The 26,962-nt window shown below is 45.1% G+C and overlaps 1 protein-coding gene across 3 annotated transcripts in view; it reads right to left on the bottom strand.

Annotated features, from left to right (window-relative positions):
* Nucleotides 1–26,962, bottom strand: part of PTPN14 (protein tyrosine phosphatase non-receptor type 14) — a 277,012-nt gene that overhangs the window by 61,728 nt on the left and 188,322 nt on the right. For all 3 annotated transcript variants that reach the window (XM_029593207.1, XM_029593208.1, XM_029593209.1), the window contains 4 exons: nucleotides 17,886–17,950; nucleotides 9,399–9,469; nucleotides 8,152–8,239; nucleotides 6,405–6,493 (listed from right to left, as the gene is read on the bottom strand). In XM_029593207.1, the coding sequence (XP_029449067.1) occupies nucleotides 6,405–6,493; nucleotides 8,152–8,239; nucleotides 9,399–9,469; nucleotides 17,886–17,950 (313 nt within the window). The remainder of the gene's footprint in view (nucleotides 1–6,404; nucleotides 6,494–8,151; nucleotides 8,240–9,398; nucleotides 9,470–17,885; nucleotides 17,951–26,962) is intronic.

Below are 26,962 nucleotides of genomic sequence, written 5' to 3'. Positions count from 1 at the left end.
GGCTGCTCTCTTCTCATCAGCCTGGATGGGAGTCGGTTGACTTCTTCTTTTATCTGGCCTGATAAGAGGCCACTCTTGCTTTCTTCTCCTCTTTCTGGCCTAGTGCGAGGCTGTTTCTTCCTTCACCCAGAACAAAGCGAGACCTCACAAACTCCTGATCTTCTGGGCCAATGGGACACCAACTTTATCTCTCCCCCCCCCCCGGGCCTGGACTGCTGCTGATGCTCTCTTCATCTGTTGGGGGTGTGGGAAAGGAAATTGGAGATGCTGGGCACGGAGACGTGAATGAGAGTGGGAGTGTGAGGGCTGCTGAGCAGGAAAGGATGGGAAAGAGGAGGTCAGGGGTATCTGAGCAGGGAGAGTTGGGAAAGAGGAAGCACAGGGAAGAAGATGCAGGAGTGGTGTCAGAAATGCTGGGCAGGAATGTGAATGTGAGGGGATGATTGAAAGGGAGTCATTGGGAGAAGTGAGGGATGATGGGGCATGGAGGGAGAGTGACAAGGGGTGCAAGAGCCATAATATTTCAGTTTTGGGAATGTGCATTTCTTCTCTCTTTGTACTTTGCTTAGTGTAGGAGGAAATGTATTTCTGTTTCTAGTGCTCCAGTTTTGCACTGCATGCAACTAGAAACAGTTGGGGCTTTTGGGGGTTTCCATTCCAGTTTTTGTCTCCACATTTGTAATTTGTGATCTTTTTTTCTGGGTTTGGTGAAGGTCGGTTTTATGTGTGTGACTGAGGTGAGGTATTTACTGGCTTGTAGGCATTTGTATCAGTGGGACATACATTGGTGGTACACTCATAGGTAGGGCTATTGCTTTTGAGTCCTCGGAGTTAGTGCTGGCCATTGTACGGCAGGTTTGCTACAAGTGCCGAGTGTTTTGTTTTTCTTTTCAGGTTTTGCATTTTACAATGTGTCTGGTAGTAGAACGAGTTTGGGTTGCTGTTACTGAGATGACACCAGGATCGGATTACACTGGGGAACAATTTTTAACATAATTCCTGTAGAGTTTGATTTTTCAGCTGTTTTAGACTTAAATAGGCATGCTGATTTCAAAACTGCAGTTAGTTTTCTTCTATCACATCAAGTTTTTCTCTACAGCCTATCTTAGGCCTAGATTTATTAAAATGCACTAAATATCGCATGCAATAGGAAAAGGGGCGTGTTTTATGGTAATAGGCTGTTTGAAAAGATAAAGGCCGGTGTGTTTGACGGTCCACAGATTCGACAGCTCATTAAAGGTGAACATTTCATCGGGACAATGTCAGAACTCCAAAAGAATGCTTGGTTGTCATTCAAAAACCTTGTCAAGGACTTTCTTGGAAATACATGAGCACAGAATTACACCGAAATTGCCCAGAAACTCTTGGAGAGCTTCAAAATGCTTCATTGCAACATGAGCATCAAGGTGCATTTTCTGCATAGCCATCTTGCTGACTTCCCGAAAACCCTTGGTGCAGTCAGTGATGAGCAAGGTGAATGATTCCACCAAGATTTGAAGGTCATGGAGGCACGGTATCAGGGTAGATGGGATATATATATGATGGCTGACTATTGTTGGAGCATCAGGCGAGATTGTCCACAGATTGAACACTGCCAGAAAAGCTATAAGCGTAAATTTTTACCTTAATATGTATGTTTGGTAGCAGAACTTTACTACTTGTACACAATTTGACTTACAGTAACAATATATAGCCTTTGCATGAATAAAATAACTCTAAATAAACAGTATATTCATGTAATTGTTTCTTTTATTTCCTTTGTATGTACATTTTGTATGATTTTTGGGACAAAGGGAGGGTATCCTGTACCTTAAAAAGTTGACGTGATAGAGAAAAACTGGGGTCATTTTTTGATTCAGATTTAGTCAAAAATAAGCGTCAGATCTAACTCAATGAAAATTGTGTTCCCCAGTGTTATCCTTTTTGTATGGCGAGTGGTATGGGGAATGTCCTAGCTCTACTCTGCACCCATTGTTGGGGATCGGGCAGTCCCTGTGGATGCAGAGTGTGTATTTACCTTTAGCCCCGTGATGGCCATGTGTTCAATGTGTCACGTATGTAAGCATCATCTGACAGGTGTGTCCTGACAGAAAAAAAAGTTCAAGAACCGCTGCTCTGATATCAAATGAATGCAAGACTGCTGGGCTCATTTGATATCATCTTCTTAGCACAGGAAAGGCCGGAAGCTCTCACACTCCAATTGACGGAACATGTTGTGGTTGCTGGAGCTGAGGAGATAACTGTGTTTTTTCCCTTTCTTTCTACTCTTCCCTTTTGGCTTGAGCAGAAAACAAATGCTGACAACTAGATCCAGTTAAAAAAAAAAAAGCCAGCAGATGTTTCACTGGTGTCAAGTGTGAAGCGGGATCCTAACATATTGCTGGTTATACTTTCTGGGTCTAGGTTATTACAGGCTGTCTGGCCTTTTGTTTTACAGTAATACTACAGCAAAAAAAAAAAATAATAATAATAATAATTTCAAGCATCTAGAAATATTTTGTGGTAGTTTTCAGAAAAATAATAAATAATAAATCCAGAAATCAAAATCAATAATACTTCAACACATTTTGGGCAAGCAAATGTCCCAGGGAATATTTGACAAAAAGGTTTTTAAGTTCTAAGGGGGTAATTTTCAAAAGGATTTACACACTTAAAATTAGGTTTTACACATGTAAGTGCTCTTTAGAAAATTCCTGCAATATACGCCATTGAACTGTCCATAGGCTAAACATGTGTAAAGTGCTCTTTACGCAGGTAAACGGCTTTTGAGAATTGATATGATTATAGTTACATTTTCCTTTGAAAACTACCTCCTTAGCTTTTGTCTTTCTACGATGAGGTTTACAGCCTGGTATAGCCTTCCCAGCCTGCCAATTGTCAAACATACTGCAAGGCCTGACACTCAACAGAGCAAGCACCCAGGCCTGCTCCCGTTCTTTTGGCATTGCTACTAAGGAAGGCGCATTCCTGCCCACTGAGATGAGCAGGGAAAAGAAGCAGGCACGCTTTCTTTACCGATCAGCCCACTCTATTAAGGGGCAATTTTCCATTTTGCCTGCATTGATGCAAAACTCGCGGGATTCTTTTATCCGAGGGCTTCGCACCAGTTTTCAAAGGGGAAATACGAGCATACATTCCCTTTGGCCACTGCCATGGGGAAAAAAAGCTAACCGCAGAGATTTGCACCTGCATTTTCCTTACAAAATCATGCATGTAGATTTGAAAATGTAATTCCAGCTAACTCGCAGTGCTGATCCCTGCATTGACTTCTATTTGGGTAAGAGCTGAGCAATGGTTGTCAGAGCAACGATCAATTCTGAGTTAGGAGGAGGTGAATGTGTGTCCTCCTCCCAGTTTGACTTGGGGACTTTTGGGAGGGGGGGCGGGGTTTGCGTGGAAGGGGGTTTGGATGGAGGCTTCTGGAGTATTAGGGAAAGAGGTCAGAAAGGCTGTCGGCCCCATGGTTAACTTTGTATCTGGGCAGAAAGGAGAGGACTTAGGCGGCTAAGTTTATGTAGCCAGAGGCTAAGAGTCCTAATTTTAGGGAGCTAAGTTTTAGCCACAAATTTAATATGATTTTAAGCCAAAAATCTAGCCATCTTGATTCAGCTGAAAATCTGTTTAATTTAGATGGCCACACTTTGGATGGCTAAATTAGGGACTCGGTTATTTTTCTGAAAATTGCCCTGTATGAGACTCCATATTTTGGTTGCTGTAAATTCTTTAGACTTCATAGTCTCTAATAATAAATTAGCCTTTAGACCGAAGGCTCTCAAACTATGCAAACATCACATCAACTAGCTCATAGTAATTCTCACTACATCTCTCAGGTGCTCAAAGATTTTCTGCAGTTGTAATTAAGAAGCTTAATTAAACCCAAACCCATATACAGTCTCTTGCTTGTGATTATAACAGTACAAATCTGAAATTGGCACATAGTTTCCCTCCGGAAAACAGAACCTATAAACATCTGCCTCATGCTGGTATGCTCCGTTTCCTTATTCACGGAGGCCTTCATTCTTGCTGGTTAGAACAACCAGAACCTTGCATTCATACTTCTTAGCTGCTCTCGCATCACTAGAAACCTCTTCCTTTTCTGTGCTTTGCCTTTATTTAGATCCAGGACAATCACAGTAGAGCATTACCAACAGTTGACAGGATCAAGACAGAAATCATCACTAGACTACAGCACTTTTCACTGCTGGTGTTATGGGAAGACATTCTATACGTTCTTTCAATCTCAAAGTCCTTCATAAACTGAATTTCAAGTAGCTTTGGCAGAAATATCTCCATGACTTTCATTAAATCATTATCTTCCATTCCCTCTACAATCCCCAATTTCTCTAATTGTTTCTCTGACTCCTAAGAACACAAGAACATGCCATACTGGGTCAGACCAAGGGTCCATCAAACCCAGCATCCTGTTTCCAACAGTGGCCAATCTGGGCCATAAGAACCTGGCAAGTACGCAAAACTAAGTCTATTCCATGTTACTGTTGCTAATAACAGCAGTGGCAATTTTCTAAGTCAACTTAATTAATAGCAGGTAATGGACTTCTCCTCCAAGAACTTATCCAATCTTTTTTTAAACAAAGCTATCCTAACTGCACTAACCACATCTTCTGGCAACAAATTCCAGAGTTTAATTGTGCGTTGAGTGAAAAAGAACTTTCTCAAATTAGTTTTAAATGTGCCACATGCTAACTTCATGGAGTGCCCCCTAGTCTTTCTATTATCTGAAAGAGTAAATAACCAATTCACATCTACCCGTTCAAGACCTATCATGATCTTAAAGACCTCTATCATATCCCCCCTCAGCCATCTCTTCTCCAAGCTGAACAGCCCCAACCTCTTCAGCCTTTCCTTATAGGGGAGCTGTTCCATCCCCTTTATCATTTTGGTCGCCCTTCTCTGTACCTTCTCCATCGCAACTATATCTTTTTTGAGATGCAGCGACCAGAATTGTACACAGAATTCAAAGTGCGTTCTCACCATGGAGCGATTCAGAGGCATTATGACATTTTCCGTTTTATTCACCATTCCCTTTCTAATAATTCCCAACATTGTTTGCTTTTTTGACTGCCGCAGCACACTGAGCCGACGATTTCAATGTGTTATCCACTATGATGCCTAGATCTCTTTCTTGGGTGGTAGCACCTAATATGGAACCTAACATCCTATTTGGATTTTCAAAGTCCCCTTTTGAGTTTAACAATGATTTGACTTTGTCTTGTAGCAGTGTCACAAGGAAGTCCTTTCCTCCAGTTCATCCATTCTTGAAATACAGGGAAGTGCGCTGGAAGGGAAGCTACCTCCATGTCTAATTTCTTTAGTTGCACCACGACTGTCCTAAGTATCTGCAAGGACTGCGGCTTTTCAATGACCATGTGAGGTAGCTTTCGGTTTCAGTTTTCATTGCCACCAGTCGTTTTCTGTGGTGGAGGAGGATCCATGCAATTTACTTATGGCCATGGCAGTGCTCCTGGGATAAGTACTTGGAAGCGACAGCAAATTTACTTTCAGAGACAGCAAGCTCTCTAGTACCCCCTGTACAGCTATATCTAACTCTTTTGACCCCTCACCTCCATATTTATGACATCTAAGGCTGTTTGTTTGTTTTTTGTAATAGATTAAGTTCCCTACAAAAGCTAATACTGTACTTATACATTTAAAGAAGAGACCCAAAGTGATCCAAAGGTTCCATTAAAAGCGAGTGTAAGAATCCCTTAGATTCCCCACTAATACAGATGTCTTTATTACAATGTCCTGGTTGGAATAAGGATTGACTTGGTACATTCCAGGGGTGGGCAACACTGGTCCTAAAGTGACAGAAATAGGACCGGCTTGCAGAGATGCACAATGAATATGCATGAGATATAGCTGCACACACTGCAAACAAATATCTCTCATGCATATTCATTATTGATCTCCTGAATACCAAACCTGGTGCGTGGCACTCGAGGACCAGAGTTACCCCCTCATATAGTCCATTTTTAATGAGCACCCTGTTTAGGTGTGCAGATAGAGGAAATAGGAGACTTATAGTGTTATAGCAGAGGACATCTGAGCATGAACTGGTTTTAGTGAGTCAGAAGGTGTTCTAGGATAGAAGATGGAGCAGGCTCTCTCCCACAGAGGGCGAAGTATCTTGAAACAGGAGTCCTTGAAAGGAGTCAGGGAGGAGATGACAGCAGAAGCTTTCCTCCCCAGAGGCTGAAGTAACTTAAGGAAGAGGACAAGACTACTTATTTTTAAAGTGCTATTAGACATACGCAGTGCTATACAGATTCATATTAAAGACACAACTAATAAATCTTATCCACTATAGATTACAAATTCCATTAGTTCACAGAGATGGATTGGCAAAAAGTATCCTACCAAACATTGACTTTATTTTACCATACCTGTATCTTACTGTTGGCCTTCCCATCCGATTTTTCACAAAAATTCCCATGAAGAAAATAATGAGAATCATATCGCTTCCATGATTGTCCTGAACAAAACAGCATGAGCAGTTTGTTTATTGACAGGAACTGACTGAAAATGGAAAAGCTTTCTTTTACTGCAATGCTGTATTACTATGTACTTTCAGGACAAGGTACCGGGCATGAGGTTAGCAGACCTTGCTAAAGCTAGCACAAGTTACTTTTCCTCTTTGCAACACACTTATGCAATCTAATTGCAGGGACTTTGCAAGCATCTTCCCGAGATGGTGTGCTGATATGAACAGCCATGCAAGCCCCTGAAGTTCACATCATTATCCCCACAGTAACATTATTAACTGTGCACTATGCAATCCTCTATACCAGTATTTGAGACTGTTCACCAGGTACGGTTTTAGGTTAACTAACCAAGGTATGGTTCCTAAACCAAAGCGTGTGGAAATATATCCCATGAACATTCAAAGCAGCTATATCCAGACAAGCAGAGCTGGTGGAGAATCTCGACCACAGCATTTTGGAGCAACCGCCCTTTCCCTGTGGCATACAGTCAGCAGCCAGCCTCCATATAGTACGGGCTGAGCTAGTCCAGGTTTTGTGAAAGAGCTCCCAGCACTGGTTTCCCTAAGTGATATTTGGGGACTGAACATTCATGAATGCGAGACTTCAGAACCAGCTCAGCGTGCCTCTTATGAGTGGAGTCACGTGATGACAAAACGTCTGCTCAGTGTTGTCACGCAACACCCCCTAATGCAAGCAAGCTTCTTTTTCCACATTCCCTGAGCAGAAGTACCTATTTCCACTTCACAGCAGAACGTAAACCATTCTTCCTAGATTTTCAAGGGAACTGGAAAATAAAGTTTAAAATCATGCTGTATCGTTTACAAAGAATCTCTAGAAACATGAAAAGCGCGAGAGAACTGGAGAAAAGAAGATACGATCTTGCAACTTTAAGCAAAGGAAAGACAGCAGACGGGTAAGCTGCAGCCTGGTAAAGTCTAACATCAGCACCTGGGACAAGGCATAAGTAAGAATGCATCTGAATTTACTGAGGAGGGGCAGCACCTGTACCAGCAAGAAAAACCCTAAGCTTATGCATTTGAAATAGTACAGGGACAGTTCATGGAGGGTCAAGGGTGGCTCTTTAGCACGAATGCTGCTGAGTCGTTTGACCAAGGGACAGTTAGAGAACTTGCAGTGCTGGGACTGGAACGGCCCTTTGAGCTAGGAGGAGGGCGCAGCTGCTTAGAAGAACCCATAAACCTAGGCCGCATGGCTCAGTCTCCTGAGTCTGAGCGGCTCACTGATCGGCTGAAGTTCCTGGGCTCTTCTCATTGAGCACAGCAGGGGAGTGCAGATGCTGAAACTCTCTAAATTTAGTTGTGTGCTTTCAAGGAGCACCGTCTGCCTTCTAATACCTTGGGAAGGAAGGCGAGAGAAAAAGGAAGGCAGGAGGAGGTTGAGCGAGAGATGGAGAAGGTGAAGGGAAAGAGAAACATGAGGAGGGGGGAGGAAAAGGAAAAGTACAAAGGTGAGACAGAAGGAAAAGGAAAGGGTGGAATTAAAGGGGGAGAGAAAGGTAGAAGGGGGAGAGGAGAAGGTAAGGGAGGGAATAAGAAAAAAAAGTGATTTACCCTGAAGTAGAGTGATGCACATTTTAGGTTTCTTTTGACATAATTCCGGGAACCAAAAGGTTAGCAGAGCACTCTACCTTCACAGGGAAGCTTTCCTGCCCATAGCCTTCCAGCTGCTCCACTTCTTTGATGTACAGGAGCTCTGCGTCTGCTGCTGGCATTCCCCTAGGACACAAAAACACAAAAGAGAAAGCGCTCAGCAGCCTGGGTTAGAGACCCAAGGGCTCGTGGAATGTTGGGAGGGTCCGGAGTCGCCGCCGCCGGCAGCCGAGGCGTTCCCTGCGCCTCAGTGAGAAATGCGACGGGCGACAGCGACATGCCAGCACTGCCTCTGACCGAGAGATACGGCAAGGCACCCGAGCAGCAGCTTCAGTACTTTCTTCTTAGGTCCGTACTTTACGGTGTCAACGGCAGCGCGTGCCCAGAGTTAGAGAAAGAAGCTCACGGCAGGCGAGAGGCGCAGAGGGAATGCTTCTTTACTGAGAGAGGGGCGCAGGCCTGGGGCTGCCCCGAGAGAAAAACAGTGGGAAGCGATAAGACTGAGGGTTCTCATCTCAAACCAGTCCTCAGGACCCGTTCAGCCAGTCTGGTTTTCAGGATGTCCTTCGTGAAAATTTATTTATTTAATGTATAATCCGCACGCTCCATAGTTCGCAGTGGGTAACTCATGAGATTACAGTTACATACACTGGGGTTTGGGAACCAGGTTGCTGCATGGAAATGTACCTCACGCATTAGAGACAGCCTGAAAACCAGACTGGTTGTGGGGGAGGGGGGGGGGTCCCAAAGACTGTATCGGGAACTGATTGGATCTGGCAGCCAAAGAAAAAACAAAAAAAAGGAACAGGGAAAGTGGTCAACACTATACTGGCAAATGCAACACACATGGGGGAGGGGAGCAAAATGATCAGATCTTCAGAAAAACAAAACAAAACAGTTTTTCATAAAAAAACCAAAACTGGTCCGCAATGCTTGTGGCTACAGAAATACCAGGAAAAGATTAGATGGTTGGGGGTGGGGGAGGGGAGTGGGCTGGTGATATCTTTGGCTAAAGAAATATAAACAGGTCCTCCTGAGCATGAACTCTGGGGGACTCGAGAGGGCAGACTGAGGCCCCGAAAGCTCACATACAAGCTGATCTGCTTCCAGAGAAAATCAAAACCAGAAACCTTCCTTGGTTGAGCCAGTAAAAAGTGTCAGAATCCCCAAGGCATGCGACAGGTTTCCTGCTCCACATCCAAGGGACGGAAAGAGAGCAAGTCAACGCATTTTGTTTTGTGCAAACGTAGAAGGAAAAAAAAAAAGGCCAGGGGTTGTCATTTACCTGTGGTTTTTGTGCTCCAGCATTACTTTCTGAGTCAGCTCCTCCGGAAGCGCTTCGTCCTGAGTCCAGTCCTGGAAATACAGAAACAAGAGCCCTTACACTACGGAAAGGGAACCCCTCTGCGGAGGAGAGGGCACACGAGAAACAGACCACATGCTGGAGCCGAGATAAACCTCGCAGGTGCCCGTGGGAAAGAGCACATCCCTGAGCTGCGGAGGCTCTTTCACCTGTTCTGAGCCTATGGGGGGAGGGGGGGGGGGCGAAAGCTTAGTAACTCAGGCCTTAAAGCCATATCTGGAAAACAAGGAGCTTCAGTTCATTACTGTGTGGCTTTCTGCCCCCCTCCCGCCCCCCTCCCCCCCAGCTTCCAGGGTCACGCCTTGCTCTCTTCAGTAGGGCAATTTTCAAAGCCATCTTGGTGGGAAAATTGCGCTTTATCCACATTAAACCGGCCTGTCTGAAGGCTTCCCTCACCCAATTTGCCTAAAAGTCCATTCAGGGACCCACGGGATAGGAAGATAGCAAGCACAGATTTTTATTTTCCAATCTACACGTGTTACTTTCCATGGGAAATCTACCCGCGCGTGAAGCCAGGTGCAGAGGGGAAATGCGCATCTACCTTCCATTTTGAAATTTGGTGCAAGATCTGTGCGGGAACAAAAAAAAAAATACCCGCGGGCTTTGAGGTCAAACTGTCACTTTGAAAACTGCTGCTTCACGGCATGGAGGACATCATTGTCACTCGGATAAAACCTGCCATTCGTTTCACGTGGCTTACAAGGACGAATGAATGAATGGATGATGCTGGCAATTTTTCACCTGTTCCAACTGATTCCTGGCCAATGCAGACAAGAAGGGAAACTGAAAAAGGATGCATAGCTGGAGCAGGCACACACAAGAAACTGGCCATATTGGGGCCAATTTTCAAAGGGTTTAGGCTTCCAGCCTTTGGAGTTAGGCTCTTAAATTGGCCTTTTGGAAAATTTTCTATGGATGAGTCCCTAAGTTTAGGAGCCTAAAAATGGGGTAACTACAGGGGCAGAGTTAGGGTGGGGAGACAAAGTTTAGAGGTTAGCTTTGATTGTCAGAACTAGATACCTAATTTAGGAATCTAAATCTAGGAAAATCAATAGTAGGCCTAAATCTAGGAGCCTAAGGGGTAGATTTTCAAACGAGCGCGAACAGCCTACTTTTGTTTGCGCTCCAGGCGCAAACAAAAGTACGCTGGATTTTAGTAGATACGCGCATAGTCGCGCGTATCGGCTAAAATCCTGGATCGGCGCGCGCAAGGCTATCGATTTCGTATAGCCTGCGCGCGCCGAGCCGCGCAGCCTACCCCCGTTCCCTTCTAGGCCGCTCCGAAATCGGAGCGGCCTAGAAGGGAACTTTCCTTTGCCCTCCCCTCACCTTCCCCTCCCTTCCCCTACCTAACCCACCCGCCCGGCCCTGTCTAAACCCCGATCCTACCTTTGTCGGGGGATTTACGCCTCCCAGAGGGAGGCGTAAATCCCCGCGCGCGAGCGGGACCCCTGCGCGCCGGGCCGCGACCTGGGGGCGGGTACGGAGGGCGAGGCCACGCCCCCGGACCGCCCCGGGGCGTAGCCACACCCCCGTACCCGCCCCCAAAACGCTGCCGGCACGCCCCCGAAACGCCGCGCAATCCGGCCCCGCCCCCGACACGCCTCCCGACACGCCCACTCCGAAAACCCCGGGACTTACGCGAGTCCCGGGGTTGTGCGCGCGCCGGTGAGCCTATGTAAAATAGGCTCACCGGCGCGCAGGGCCCTGCTCGCGTAAATCCGCCCGGTTTTGGGCGGATTTAGGCGAGCAGGGCTCTGAAAATCTACCCCTAATATTTTAGGCCTTAAAGCCATATCTGGAAAACAAGGAGCTTCAGTTCACTACTGTGTGGCTCCCCCACCCTCCCCCCAGCTTCCAGTCTCATGCCTCGCTCTCTTCAGCCGGTGATACATCAGGAGGGCAATTTTCCAAGCCATTTTGGTGGGAAAACTGCGCTTTCTCCACATAAAATCAGCCTGTCTGAAGGTTGCCCTCCCCCAATTTGCCTAAAAGTATTTTTCCTAATATTTTAGCTCCCTAAATTCTTGTGAACCTTTAGCTGAAGAGCTCCTAAGTTCGGCTGAAAACAGGTCCCTAACGGGGACAGTTACTTTCAAACCAGCGCGAATGCGCACATACATCAGCCCTTGCCAAGGTATGTGATCATTTTATAACATACGGGCGCGTATTATAAAATAGCCTGGCCATGTGCACCAATGTTTAAGTGAGCTTCTACTGTGAAAATTGGGGAATTTTAAAAAGGGTACATACCGACACCAGTCCGGGTTTTACCAGTTTGTCCCCAGTTCACTCAGTTAAAAGACAGCTCCTCCAACCCCCTGTTTTGATAGCCTTCACTCTCCCTAGTTACCCCATATCCTTAAAACCCCTCAGATCTGGCTAGTTTTCTTTAAATGTTAACCCTCACAGCATCCATAGCAGAAGTAGGGGGCCAGATTGCATCAGTATTTACATGCACATCTTAAGTTCATGCCCCAAAAAGCTTATGCCTTGCCCAGACCACACCCCTTTTTGAAAACATTAGCGATGTGCACGTTGCAGGAGATATGCACATATCTCGGCGGCTTTTTAAATCCGGTCAGTGCGCGCAAGGCCGACGTCTTCGCACATACCCTCATTAATACGCATATCGTGCTTTTAAAATTCACCTCTAAGGAACCTAACAGGGGCCTGAATTTAGGAGCTCAGCCTTGCTTTGAATATCTGCCTCACTGTCTTATCTGCTATTTATAATTATTTCCGGTCTGCTGCTTGACTTCCCAGATATTCAGATTTATCAAAAGCTACAAAGAGAAATTACAAGTTGCTCACATTTTAAGGGGTGACCTTACTCATAAAAGGGAGTTCAACAGTGCCCTCCCTGAAGTGAATTCAAGCGAAACAAAAAATATTTGCTGGTGCTGTCTAAGTGCACGCTTCACTGGCATTTATAAAAATCAAAGCACATTCTGTTAACCTACAAACCCACACATAGCAGGCATGGGTTTGGACAAACTTATGCAAAGGTAAACAGAATAATTCTGGATGGTGAATTTCAAAGCAACCAAAGAAAATTCCACTGCACAACCACAAAGTGAACCCAAGCAAGAAAGAAGTGCTGAAGCCTTCAGTCTGTGTGCATTGCGTTGGACTGGACTGCTCGATTCTACAGTGTGGGGCCTTGGTAACGTGTATGCTTCCATTGCAGAAGAAAGCAGAAGTAGTACCGTGCTGAGGAAAAAAATCCCGACAGCGCATGTGTCCGTGTGCAGCCGCACACCTGAAAGCTGCTCTCGCCGCTCAAACGTTGTCTCTGTCAACACTGAAGGAACAGCAGATCTTAAGTGTTCTCGCCACTGTCCCGAACCTCTAGTGCTCAAGTGACTGCTGCTCACATTTGACCGTGCTGAGCACAACAGTTCAGATGGTGGTCAACCCCACCAAGCTGATTCCGCACACTGGCGCGCACAATGGTTCATTTTTATTGCAGTAGCAATAGTGAAGAATGCAGGATCCACACACAAAGGCTGATAAAATACATGAACAGTCCAAAAAGGATGTACAAATGCAGTCATTAGGCTGCTCCCATGGCTTAGGCCACAGCATAAAAGAGAGAGGCTGGGTTAGCTGCACCGTGGAGGCAACACATACAATCCCTGGTGAGAAAAGTCTGCTACCACTGTGGCAACTTCTGCCAACCCCAAGGGATTCTGTATCGCCCAGCCATGCTGTCTGGGGTGTACAGATATAAAGAGGCAAAAATAGGACATGGGAATAATCGTTTATTCACTCCTCCACCATGTATCAGAGTGGAGAGCGGCCACCAACCACCTAACAGCATGAAGCGCTTCTAGCACTGTTCAATGGTTTTGCATTCTCCCTCTCCACCCATCCCTCTGAAATACCCACGGGTTGCCAGTATCCTGAACTTCTTCTTGCACATGGTGGAATGTGAACTGTGTAATTTTATACCTTTTAAAACTATTCGATACTTTATATTCAACAATCCATCTGCCTATCCTGTAATCTGTCACCAGTTGCTTCAGGATAGGCATTTAAGCCTGCCTGCTTTGAATCCTGTGGCGTATGGTTGTGTGTGAAATCACCACCACATCATAGACAAGGTTTGATGTGCAAGTTAGTTGAACACCAAAAAGAGCCATTTATAGTGTTTCCAAATTGTTTAAAAATGGTTAAACCATTAGTCTCCTTCTGTTTAGTTTTTCTCTCCCAAATGCTTTGCGATGATATAGCATAGTACAATCACGTACTCTTCAGATCTCCAGTGTAACTTCCCCCACTTCTGCCTTCACTATACCGGGGGCACTGGGTGTGGGGGTTTTCCCCCCCAGCAGGGTGGAAGCTTCACTTCAAGGCCAGTAGGGTGCAGTAACTTGGACCTGCAAAAGTATTCTCCATACTCGGAGAGGCGCTCCAAATCATTCTGTTACAGCAAAGACTTTATTTCTCAAACACTGCATTTACATGGTGACAAATCTGTAGTCTTCATTCTCATGTCCGCAGTTGGTCAGGCTTTCCTTACTGCATTGTGGCAGGGTTTTCTGAGAGCTCCTACACCTTTTAGAAGTGGAAAGCAAAGTGAAGTGACAACAGAAAAGGACTAAATGGTTCATCCAGTCTGCCCAGCAAGATTATGGTAGCATCTGCCATGCCATACATGTCACCCCCATGCTTATCAGTTTCCTAGACCATCAAAGTCAGGACCCTTGTTGGTTGCTGTCTGAGTCCAATTCCCCGTTACCTCTTGCCATTGAAGCAGAAAGCAATGTTGGAGTTGCATCCAAATTATCAGGCTTATTGGTTAAAAGGTAGTAACAGCCATATCAGCAAGTTACCCCCATGCTTATTTGTTTCCCCAGACCGTAAAATTCAATGTCCTTGTTGGCTGCAGTCTGAATCTAATTCCCCTTTTCCTCTTCTACCCCTGACATAAAGGCTGAGAGCAATAATGGAGTTGCATCAACGGTATGAAGGTTTATTGGTTAAGGGTAATAACCGCCACATTAGCAAGTTACCCCCATGCACTCTTTTCTTCATTCCCATCCTCTAGCCTTTAGGGATTCACAATCTTTATCCCGTGCCCCTTTGAAATCTTTCACTGTTTTTTGTCTTCCTCCAGAAGGGCATTTCAGGCATCCACCACCCTCTCCGTGAAGAAATATTTCCTGACGTTGGTTCTGAGTCGTCCTCCCTGGAGTTTCATTACGTGACCCCTAGTTCTACTGATTTCTTTTCAACAGAAAAGGTTTGTCAATTGTGCACCATTAAAACCTTTCGGGTATCTAAAGGCCTGTATCATATCCCCCCTGCACCTCCTCTCCTCCAGGGTATACATATTTAGGTCCTTCACCCTCTCCTCGTAAGTCATTTGATAGAGACCCCCCACCATTTTGGTTGCCCTTCTCTGGACCGCCTCCATCCTGTCTCTGTCCGTTTTGAGATATGGTCTCCAGAACTGAACACAGTACTCCCGGTGAGGCCTCACCAAGGACCTGTACAAGGGAATTATCACTTCCTTTGGAGGAAGCTGACAGACTCCTGCACCTGAGCCTGCAGCTGCTCTCACTCCTGGCCCTGCTTCTGAATTCTCTAGAACACTTAGGGGGTCTATATATCCCCTCACAGACGCAGTCCAGTACAGCACACACATTCAAGGAGGAGCTCTTAAAAATGGAACATACCATACAAACGTAAATAGGACATGCGTTCTAGTAGGGAATTTCAGGAGTCCCCTCCACTAGCACGGCCATTAATTGCACTAATCATTGTACGGGAACTCTGTTATTGGGAGTGCTCGAAAACCCAACACGTGCACACCCGAGTCTCCAGCAATATCTGTGAAGTCACGATGGAGTTTAGGGACATTCCTTGGTTCAGCTCTGAACGAGCTGGGTGGCATGACGAACTGGACGGCAGCTTTGGATCCGGGTTATTCTTTTAACCTAGCAGGCAGGGAGTGAAGCAAAAAGCAATGAAGAAGAGAAAAGGTAGAATAAAAAACCACAAGAGAAAATGAAAGAGCGACACTTTCAATACTGCACCCTCCTCCTCTCTGCTACGTGTTACTACAGGGCAGGACCTGCAGACGAGGTCAGCTTAATGCCGCAAAGAAAACAAGGACAATACTAGAGCCAGCACATGATGTTCGCAAATGGAAACAAGACAGGAAAACGGAGGCCTTGCAGGGGCAAAGACACGGGGAATCGAGAACACGGAGATAAAAGGAGTTAGAGCACTAACTCTTATCCATTTCCGAAAGCACGGTGCATGCTTCCTGTCTTCTGTCTAGCATAGAACAGCTGTAGCGTGCCATTACTAAAATTCTGGTAACTTCATTGTCTTCACAGAAAAAGCACTTACAGTCCAAGGACATTATAAATACATTTAAAAATAAATACTTATAAACTTCTGTGCAAAATTTAGACTGAGTTGGGAGCAATGTTTCATGAACTGTGGAGATCACTCCAGGAGAGAGGGGGTGCCAGCATGGCCATTTGGCTAGGGCCTACAATGTTCAAGGGGGCCTACTTTTGTTGGGCAAAATTTAAAAAAATAAAAAGCTAAATATAACTATTTCTAACATGTATAAATAAAAATTTCAATTGTAATTGAAGAATTTGCTAACAAAAAAGTTCGTAAAGCCTTCTTAAATAAATACAAATTATTTGGGAAATTTAGAAAATGATTTCTCTTATTAAGTATCACATCAGAACCTTACATAGGGGCCTGCTTTTCTTAGCTGGCATGGGCCTAATTCCTGCTCTCTCCGGCCCTGGTGGAAATTCAGTCTTTTTTCAGAGACCATGACAGTATTGGTTCATTTGCTATTTGGTGCTGTCACTGCTCTGGGTCAGTGGTTAGGGCTGTTCAGCTTGGAGAAGAGTCAGCTAAGGGGGGATATGATAGAGGTCTTTAAGATCATGAGAGGTCTTGAACTAGTAGATGTGAATCAGTTATTCACACTTTTGGAGAAAGACTAGGGGGCATTCCATGAAGTTAGCAAGTAGCACATTTAAGACTAATTGGAGAAAATTCTTTTTCACTCAACGCACAATTAAGATCTTGAATTTGTTGCCAGAGGATGTGATTAGTGCAGTTAGTGTAGCTGGGTTTAAAAAAGGTTTGGATAAGTTCTTGGTGGAGAAGTCCATTAACTGCTATTAATCAAGTTTACTTAGTTAATACCCACTGATATTAATTGCATCAGTAGCATGGGATGTTCTTGGTGTTTGGGTAATTGCCAGGTTCTTGTGACCTGGTTTGGCCTCTGTTGGAAACAGGATGCTGGGCTTGATGAACCCTTGCCCCTACCCAGCATGGCAATTTCTTATGTTCTTAGCCCAGTCCTCGGGATACACTCAGCAGGGTCAGGTTTTCAGGCTATCTCCAATCATGAACATGCACCACCTCCACTGGATGCGGATCTATCTCATGCATATTTATGATTGATAAACTGAAAGCCTGACTGGCTGAGCGTGTCCTGAGGACTGGGTTGAGAACCTGTGCTCCAGGTCACCCCTTGAAGCTATTATATTGGCCATTTATCTAAATGACTCATTTTCTCCTCCCTTTCACATGTTTATTTACCAAAATGTATATTCAGCATGTTCCACAGGACCAAGGTGGATCACACTCTTACATACATAATCATAAAAACACTTAAAGTTAGCATAAAATAATAAAAGTGTTTAAAACATGACATAAAAACTACTCAGTGGACATGCAAACATAAGAGACATGGTTGCATAAAATTCCACAGGTATATGAACACATATCTCCCCTGAAAGCAGATGCCAGGGAAATGGAAATCTAACTTTTGGCAAATGCAGTCTTAAATAAGAAAGTTTCTAGGCTTTTTTTGAACATTACTGGATCAGCCATCGCACAAAGTTGTTCCAAAAAGCGCATCCAACCTCTGAAAATGCGCGATCACGCAAGGCCACTAAATGAACAAATCTCTATGATTGTGGCGCCCGAAACTTTCTCTCAGCTGAGCGCAATGCACAATCAGGAACATTCGTCCACAGGACAGCGCCAATCCAAGGAGCAATCTCATTATTTTTCATCATCATCATGGCAATCATTTTATACGCCTTTCCGCAGGCAGCCGATAAAGGTCTTTTAGAAACGGGGTAATGTGCGTTCGAAGTGCATATTCCATAAGTATTCCTCTCATGGCTTGCGTCCGGTCAAATAACCACAAACCCCCATTACTGAGCAGACGTACAAGAGAGACAGTCTAGCTGACAGCATGCATGCCGAATGTCTGAGGCGCTGTTGAGTGCAGACCGTGCTTCTGGCACCAGAAACCGTTCCATTTTTATCAGATTACTGAGAAATTGAACAAACTCATATTGCACCCAGAAATGAAGTGGGGGGTCGGGGGCAAAAAATAAAATAACTCACCACTGGAAGTAATACATATTCGCGGATGAAATCCTGACTTTCATGATTATAGTCCCCCAAATCAGCTGAAAAACAAAAAGGTAATAGTTCAACAGTTAGCCTTGCTTAAGGTAAATGGTTTTGAAATCCTTACAAGGAAAACTTAATAATCAACCTTAATTCAGAGAGCTAGTCAAGGGCAACAAAACAACTTGTGCACAAAGTTACTATAACCCAACTGTTACAAGACCATCTGTCATTCTTACCACATTTTGCAAAAGCCTAACAGTGTCCATGAATGGTTTAAGTAGACTTGTGTCATGTCTTACATCAGTGGGGGGGAGGTTTTTCCCTTTCTAAATTCCTGATTTAATGAAATTTGCGTCATGGCAGTTACTTTGAAAGGTATAAAATTCTTCTAAAATTACCTTCACATGCTTATGACATGCCTTATCCACTCCAGTGTTCAAGGTACATTGCAATATCCAAATAATCAACAACACTGGTCTACAGCCAAAATGCTTCCAAAATAAATGCAATCAAACTTTAATAAATCTGGGTCACCAAACCGAATATAAAGCTTAAAATTATTGATTGGCTTTAGTTTTCAAGATATGCTAGTGGCTCAGTGTATACAACCTTTGACATGGGAATTCTGAAGAGTAAGTGAGTTAAGAAGGGAAAGGATTTCAGATTAAACCTTAAAGGACTAATATACAGCTTTGACTGAATTTATGAACATATCTACGACTGTACTTGCTTTTTGGGCACAACAATGAATGATGCAATCTGAAACTCGTATTACATCATACATGATATGAATTGCATTATGTTATTCCTAGAAGTTATGGATGATGCAATCATAACTCAGTTTGAACAAATTGCCCTGAATCAGCTCTAGAAATTATACAATGTCCACCACACTACAGAGCAATGAGTAACAAGCATTGCGAGCAACTTCACCAGGGCATTGCAGCAATAGAAAAATGGTATCAGGTCAAATGGAGCCCACCAATGCTTGTACACTATTGCTAGTAACAAGAGATGTTCTATTTAATGAATATAAGCAACAAGCCAAGAAGAGCTGAGTAAGTAACCACTGAATAAGAACTAAACTATACTTGTGTGTGTGTGTGGTACGTATGTGTGTGTGTGTGTGTGGTACGTATGTGTGTGTGTGTGGCACGTGTGTATATATACATACACACACACACATATATATAGTATATATATATATATATATATATATATATATATATATATATATATATATATATATACACACACACACACACACACACATATATATATATAATATATACACATATGTATATTATAGGTTTTGGCCTTTTTGTTTCAGAGTAAATGCTATTTAATTTTTAAAATGCTACATAAACAGGACAGCTGTAATATTATGCAACCATATTCAAAAAAAGACCTAAGTTTACAATTTATGATTAAAAATGTACTATCTACACAATTGACAGACTTAAAATGTAAAAATTTAAATATCATGAAAACAGTAGGCAATCAGCTGATTTAATTCTCATATTTGAATTTATTTTCAAATTTCACACAATTGTGTGAAGCAGATGACTTCTAAAGATTGGTATGCTGGTGTAATTGGCAGCAAATATCAATATTAAAAAGTATAAATATGTTAGTTTAATTTTTCATTTATATTCTTTTAAGACTTCAAAGCAGATTACATTCAGATACTGTAGGTATTTCCCTGTTCCCAGAGGGTTTACAATCTAAGGGGCTCGTTCACTAAGCAGTGTTGGCCCATTTACCATGTATTCTGGCTCCGGCACCACACATTTAAATGAGCTGATTAGCATGTAAATGCATGCTAATCAGCTCACAAAGCGCAGTTGCTTACCTATAACAGGTGTTCTCCTAGGACAGCAGGATCTTGGTCCTCACATGTGAGTGACATCATCAGATGGAGCCCGGCACAGAAAACTTTTGTTTCTAGAAACTTTGACTGGCAAATTGAGCATGCCCAGCCTGCTGCTATCCGCGCGTCCACGCAAGGTCCCCCTTCAGTCTCTTAAAATAGCAAAATACGAGCAAAAAAATACACAATAAACCGAATGTGGACCCAACATCGTGGGGAGGCTGGCAGGATTCCTGAGGACTAACATCCTGCTGTCCTAGGAGAACACCTGTTACAGGTAAGCAACAGTGCTTTCTCCTAGGACAAGCAGGATGGTAGTCCTCGCATGTGGGTGATTACAGAGCTCCAGACTGCCCCCTGTGATCAGAAGCACCCACAGTAGCCAAACCAGGCGCCAACGGGCACAACACAACTGCGTCACTGTGGGAGCAACAGGGACAGTCTGGCCCCACAGAGAGCACGATGAAAACGTTGGGTTCAAGACTGGAATAGATTGCGGAGAACAGAGTGGCCAAAAGCGCTGTGCTGGCGACTATCCCCGTCGAGACAATAGTGAGCCGTGAATGTGTGTGGAGATTTCGGTGACAGGGACCGCACGCAGATGGGCCACTGACGCCGCCATAGCCTGACCCTGCGAGTGGAAGTGATCACCACCAGGAACATAACTTTCACAGGATTTGATAGGCTCAAATGGGTGTCGCAAGAGCCTCGCCAGAACAACGTTGAGATCCCATGGAGTTGCCGGTGGATGAAGCGGGGGCTTCAGTTGAACCAGGCCCCACATGAAATGCCCGATCAGCAGCTGGACTGAAATGGGCACCCCAGCAACCGCCTGGTGGTAGGCGCTGAGGTGTACTCGGACTGAGCTGGTCTGGAGGCCAGACTTGGACAGGTGCCACAGATAATCTAGTAGGCAGGGGAGCAGGCAGGAGAAAGGGTCCAATCCATGGCCCCCACACCAGGTGGAGAAACACTTCCACTTTGAGCTGTAAGACCTCAGAGTGGAAGGTTTCCGGGATTCAATCAACAACCTGGAGACCCCGTCCAAGAGCTGCAAGAGCTGGAGGATCATGTGCTCAACATCCACACCATGAGGGCTAGGGCCCGGAGGTTCGGGTGGTGCAGGGTACCCTGGTTCTGCGATAGAAGGTCGGGAGCCATCCCCAGCGGAACCGGTGCGCTCATGGACAGGTCTTGGCACAGAAGGAACCACACCTGTCTTGGTCAGGAGGGTGCCAACAGGATCATGGCCCCCCTTCCTCTTGCAGCTTCATCAGAGTCCTCGAGAGAAGCGGAATAGGGAGGTACACATACATGAGCCCTTGTCCCCAGTGAAGGGAGAACCTGTCGCAGGCCGGACGGTCCTTCCCCGGAATCAGGGAGCAGAAGACGCTCACCTTGAGATTGTGGGGAGAGGCGTTTTCCATGCGAGGCTCCATCTGATGATGTCACCCATATGTGAGGACTAACATCCTGCTGTCCTAGGAGAAATACCTGAAACAATGCAAATCAAACAACACGGTTTGCCAGAAAAATTGCAAGCCATGTTATTTAATGTTTAGTTCGCAGCAACTAACTTCCCCCGGGGGCATCAGGACACTAACGTTCATCCCAGTGCCCCCAGGGCCTAGTCTTAAAGGAGCCAATCGGCCCCAAGTCGTCTTCCCCTTCCATCCAAAAGCGTTTAAGACCCCTGGGCGTCTGAAAGTTATTTATTGGGAAACCATTTTTACACACACATTTAAGTAACAGCAATAATCAAATACAAAAATACTTTGTCTTTTTCCTGTTGCCTTCCGTCTCTCGGTCCTACTCTTAGATATGCTTTCTCTCTCCAAAAATATTGAAATTATATATATATATAACACATCCGTCGCCTTCAGGTCACTCCTCAGACGGTCACACTTTGCTGACACGTTGAATATATCAGGATCACGCCAGGATAGGTTTCTGAGAAATCATCAGCACAGCACAGCACAGCACATGCCGATTTACTTACGCTCAAGGAGGCGGGACTGGTTATCTCTTCTCCCTCCAGAAATTAAAGTAAAATCAGAAAGAAAAAAAAAACCTCAGGGGTCGCTTCCTTCCATCCATCCACTCCTTTTATTCCTCTGCCCACCGATGCACAAAACAAGGCTCCGAAGTCGCATTTGACTCTTTTAAGATCCCTCAGTGTGGCTCTCTACTGCCGCCACCACCACCACCCAATCAATGCCGGCACAGCAGAGAACCAACCTGAGCTCGCGCTGAAAAAAAAACCCCCGAGGCCAGGAGGCAGAGAACGTCAGAACGCAGCTGGGTGGCAATATATATGAGCCTTCCTCTATTTCTGGGAATTTAGTTTCCCTCCCCAGCCCAGGCCAGCTTCCAAGTTACTTTTTTATTTTTTTTAATTAAGAGGACGCTTCTCCTCTACCCCCGTTCTCCCCAACAATCACATTCCCCTGCAAACGTCCTTTCCCTGTCGGGATTTACATTTCCTATTGGCAGCTTGCCAAGACCTCAGAGCCAGCATTGCCCAGTAACTCTTATTGATCTAAGCAGGAGGTGAGTGAATGAAAGATTTACTTTTATTTGTGGTAGGTTTGTTTTGGTTTTTTTTAATTGAATTATCAACGTGTAGCCCCTTTACTTGGGAGTAGCCTCATATGGCTCGGGGTTTTTTTTTTTTCCAGACTTTAGCCTGCAAGTTGTAGAAGTGGATCTCGGGGGGAGGGGGGAGAGGCGCGACTCCAAATAATAGTGCACTACACAGCAGGTGTGGTTCCAAATTGCCTGCTTTATTGTGCATGAATTTACCCGCACAACTTGAGCTTCACAGGTGTAATGAGTTTGATTCTAAAACTTCTGGGCAGGAGCGATGAAGCTGCAAAATAAAGTTTTAACAAGGAAACTCCTGTCTGCACCAACACTACTTCAAGGAAAATCATGGGGACACTACTGGATGGCAGGTTGGACCCTACCTCCTTAAGAACATAAGAACAGGCCATACTGGGTCAGACCAAGGGTCCATCAAGCCCAGCATCCTGTCTCCAACAGTGGCCAATCCAGGCCATAAGAACCTGGCAAGTACCCAAAAACCAAGTCTATTCCATGCTACCAATGCCAGTAATAGCAAGGAAATCCTTTTCTTCTTTCCTGGGAGGGCCCTACTCTTAGGAGCTGAATCGTAATGCTCCTCCTAGTTGGCGAGTCCACACAGGTGGGGTTCTCTTACCTCCCCATGAACATCAGGTCGCTGGCTAAGGGACATTGGGCCACTCTTTTATGCTGGGACCTTTCCTCACTCTTTCACCAGAGTCTGCAACTCTTCCCTTGCTCACTGGAGCATGCCCAGGTCACTTCTGGCGAGACAACTAGCTCTCTGCACAGGATTAGCCAGAACGTACTGAACCACAGCGCAAATCAGGGGCTCTGAATGCAGAGGTGTTGCTAGCCGTGGGCACACAGGGCTCATGCCTCAAATCTATCTGCTAGTGCCACCAGTTTCAGACAGGTGCTCTGTTGATGTCTCTGCGGGGAACATGAAGAGAGGAGCGGGAAAAGAAAGCAGAGCAATAAGTTTTCTTCTCTGCAGGGGAGTGGGCAACACTGAGCAGATACTTCAGGGAGTATGTGAGGAGAAATTAGGAGCAGAGCAGTTTGTTTTCCGTTCTGCTGTGTCCTAGTCTCAATCCCTCCCACCCTGTCCTCTTGTTTTAGCTGAAAGGGACAAACTGGACCAGATGCAGACACAGCCACAGCCTGTGATTTTTATTTATTTTTATATACTGACATTTGATCTGAGATATCACATTGGTTTACATTCAAGTACTGTAGGTATTTCCCTATCCCCAGAGAACTTACAATCTAAGTTTGTACCTGAGGCAATGGAGGGTAAAGTGACTTGCCCAAGGTCACAAGGAGCGACAGCAGGACTTGAACCCTGGCCATCTGGTTCGTAGCCCACTGCTCTAACCACTAGGCTACTCCTCTTCCCTCACTGTGATCCCAGGACTTGGGAATTCAACTGGGGAGATGGAAAGAGGCAATCTTGAGCATGGAGGTGGAGGAAGGTGAGAAATATCCAGAAGTGGGACTGGGGCTGGGGAGGTGAGAAAGAGCCAGATTCAGAGACTGAGAGGAGGAAGGGTTTAAAAAGAGGGATGATGGGAGGAATAAGAACTGTAAGGAGTGATGGGGGAACATGTATGACAGAGAGAATTTGGGAGAAGAAGGGATGACTGGGCGAGACAGTCAGAGAGTAATGGGAAGAGATATGAGGGAGATAACTGAGGGTAAGGGAGTTAGAGTGAGGATGACAGATGGGATGAAGGATAGAAACTGGAGGATATGGGAGAATGTGAGAGGAGGTGAGTAAAATGAAATGGTTGAGAAAGAAGACAGAAAACAGGATACTGATGGAGGGTGAGAGAAGCAAAGAGGAGATAGTTGGGGAAGTGTTGGAAGAGGGAGAACTAGAGGGTAAGAGATGAAGGATAGAAGTGAGAGAGAATGAGGGATAAGATCCAGGTAGGAGAAGACAGAGTGAAATGCTGATGTAAGGAAGAAATTTACAGCAGAGAAGAAATAAGGGAAAACAGATGGAGAGGAAGGAAATGATGAAGATAGGAGAGAAAGAAAAATGTAAAATGGAAAGGAGAGCCTGGAAAAGGACTTAGGAGAAGACAGATAAGGACATCAGGAAAGACAGACAGAGATCAAAAGAAATCCCACCCAGATGACAAAGGAAGAAAACAAAACATCTTATTTTCATTATTGTGACTGAAAGATGTAATGCAGTCAGTGATCATCATAAGTTATTGAGACTACATAGGTCCCTTCTTCAGATGTTAATAATGTCTCTGACATGACAGCAGAGGAAGGGACCTCTGTGGTTTCAAAAGCTCCTGTACAATATATTTAGATAATTAAGTAAATGTTTTCAGAATTTGGCTAGAATCCCATGACTGGAATGTAATTTTCAGTGTTCTATATTCTATGTTCAATGTATGTTTTGTTATATGGAGAGAGATGGTGGCGGGTTAAAATAAGAACAGAACTGGTGCAAGCCCCTTCATAAGAAACTTGACAGCACAATCGCTGATCGGGCAAGAATCAACCAGCATTGCGTTTCCCCCTTAGCTCTTCCAGTTTGGCTGCTGCCGGTTTCTGAAGCTGCCCCCTTAAGGCCAGCAGAGTCTCAGTAACAGCAGGGTCCTGCATTCTTACGGGACCGTTCCTGGGGTGAGGGGTTGGGAGGTCGATTATTGTTGCATATAATTATACAGATCTCAAGGGGAGATCGCATGGCATCAAGTATCAAGGGCCCATGCCTTTTAGCCTTTTAAGTACCCAGCAATGCCCTCTGCGTTTAAGGTGTGCAAATGGACATTGGCGAAAGTTGGACCCTCGATGATGCATGCTACTGCTCACAGGTTTCACAGCTGGGCTGACCGCACCCCTTTACGCATAATGGGGTAGATTTTCAGAGGGTTACGCGGGTAAGTTACGCACGTAACCCCCAAAAATCTTACCCCAAACCCCCCCTGCACGCGCTGAGCCTATCTTGCATAGGCTTCCGGCGTGCGCAAAGGCCCAGGCCGCAGCCTCTGGACCAGCCCCCGGACCGGAATATGGCGCGCGGCAGCCGGCCCGGCGCACGCAAAGTTACGCCTGCCTCGAGCAGGCGTAACTTGTTCAACAAAGGTAGGGGGCTTAGTTAGGTAGGGGAAGGGAGGGGTAGGTTCAGGGGGGTGGAAGGAAAGTTCCCTCCGAGGCCGCTCTGATTTCGGAGCGGCCTCGGAGGGAACGGAGGCAGGCTGTGCAGCTCGGCGCACGCAGGCTGCCGATTTTGGGCAGCCTTGCGCGCGCCAGCCCCGGATTTTAATAGATATGCGCGGCTACGCGCGTATCTATTGAAATCGTGCGAACAAAAGATGCGTGAGCGCAAATTTATAAAATCTACCCCAATATGGCTCTTGAAATTCTTCTTGGCGGGTGACTAAGTTGCGTGTCCCAGATTTAAAGGTAGGTCCTGCTGCTTTAAGTGAAAATGCTAGCACTCGGCATTTTATGATGTAAATATTATTTCTGAAGGCAGTCTCCATCTGTTCCAAAACCTTAGATCTAGCCCAGTCAGTATGTGCCAGCAAGCTTTTTATTTCTTTTATGCATGTACATCTATCACAATACAACCAATGCAGGTCACATTCATGAAAGTATTCCCTAAAGGCTACACAGAACAAGCCTTTGAACAAACCCACACCTGTTTGTTTATAAAACGCTGCTGCAGTTTTCTTCTAAAGGATGCCTTGCCTGAGGGATGTTTTGTTTTCTGCCTTTAAAAAAAAAAAAACCTGTTCTAACAGCAGCTTCAGTTTCTCATACCTTTGGAAGCTGGAATTCCCCACTATAATTCACGTTAGTAAGACACCCTGCACATCTTCACCCCCCTCCTCACTCAGTTTTCTACTTTGCAAAATGCCATCAGATGGCTTTCACTGGCAGTTTAGAGTACGCTTTATAAAGCTGGTGTGCTTTTAACACCGCCAACCCGAAGGCTGACTATGGCAGCATGTTCCCTTCAATGGGGCCCATGCAATAGAGTGCGCCCAGTGTAGCGCGCACAGGTTTACCTGCGGTCGGATGCGCTAGACTAGCGCCCCATGCGATAAGAAAATTAGTGCGTCTTAAACACGCGCCCATCACACGTAAATTCCAGGTAATGAGGCTATTAGCTGTTACCCCCCAGAGGCAGAAAAATCACTGGGCGCCTAACACACGCTTTTTTTTTTTTTTTTTAATACGGCAAATTTAACTCCAGCCCCGGAGATAGAGAAAAAAGTCAATTCGCAAGTCAAGGGCTCATAAGAAATAAAATAAATATGGTCCTTTGTGTCTCCTCCTACTTAGTAACATTGTGACACTTAAATTTACTGCTTGTGGTGTTGAAAAATAAATGTGTATTGGCTTGATTTAAAAAAAATAAAATAAATAAAATTCTTCTGGACGCACGGTTTAGATGCCCATAGCAAGGGGCGCTTCGTTTTGGGCGTCTTCAGCAACTTCGGCAAAATCGGCCAGAAGCAGCGGAATAAAAACGGACGCTCGTACTGAGCGCCTGTTGGAGCTGTGGGCACCCGATGCGTTTGAGCGCCAGGGATGCGCAATTCTCCCCTCGCGGGTCCTTTTTTATACGCAGCCTCTCATGTAA

Source organism: Rhinatrema bivittatum, chromosome 3 (genome assembly GCF_901001135.1).
Source record: "Rhinatrema bivittatum chromosome 3, aRhiBiv1.1, whole genome shotgun sequence".
In the NCBI taxonomy this organism is placed as follows: domain Eukaryota; kingdom Metazoa; phylum Chordata; class Amphibia; order Gymnophiona; family Rhinatrematidae; genus Rhinatrema; species Rhinatrema bivittatum.
This window is presented reverse-complemented; position numbering and strand designations above follow the sequence as displayed.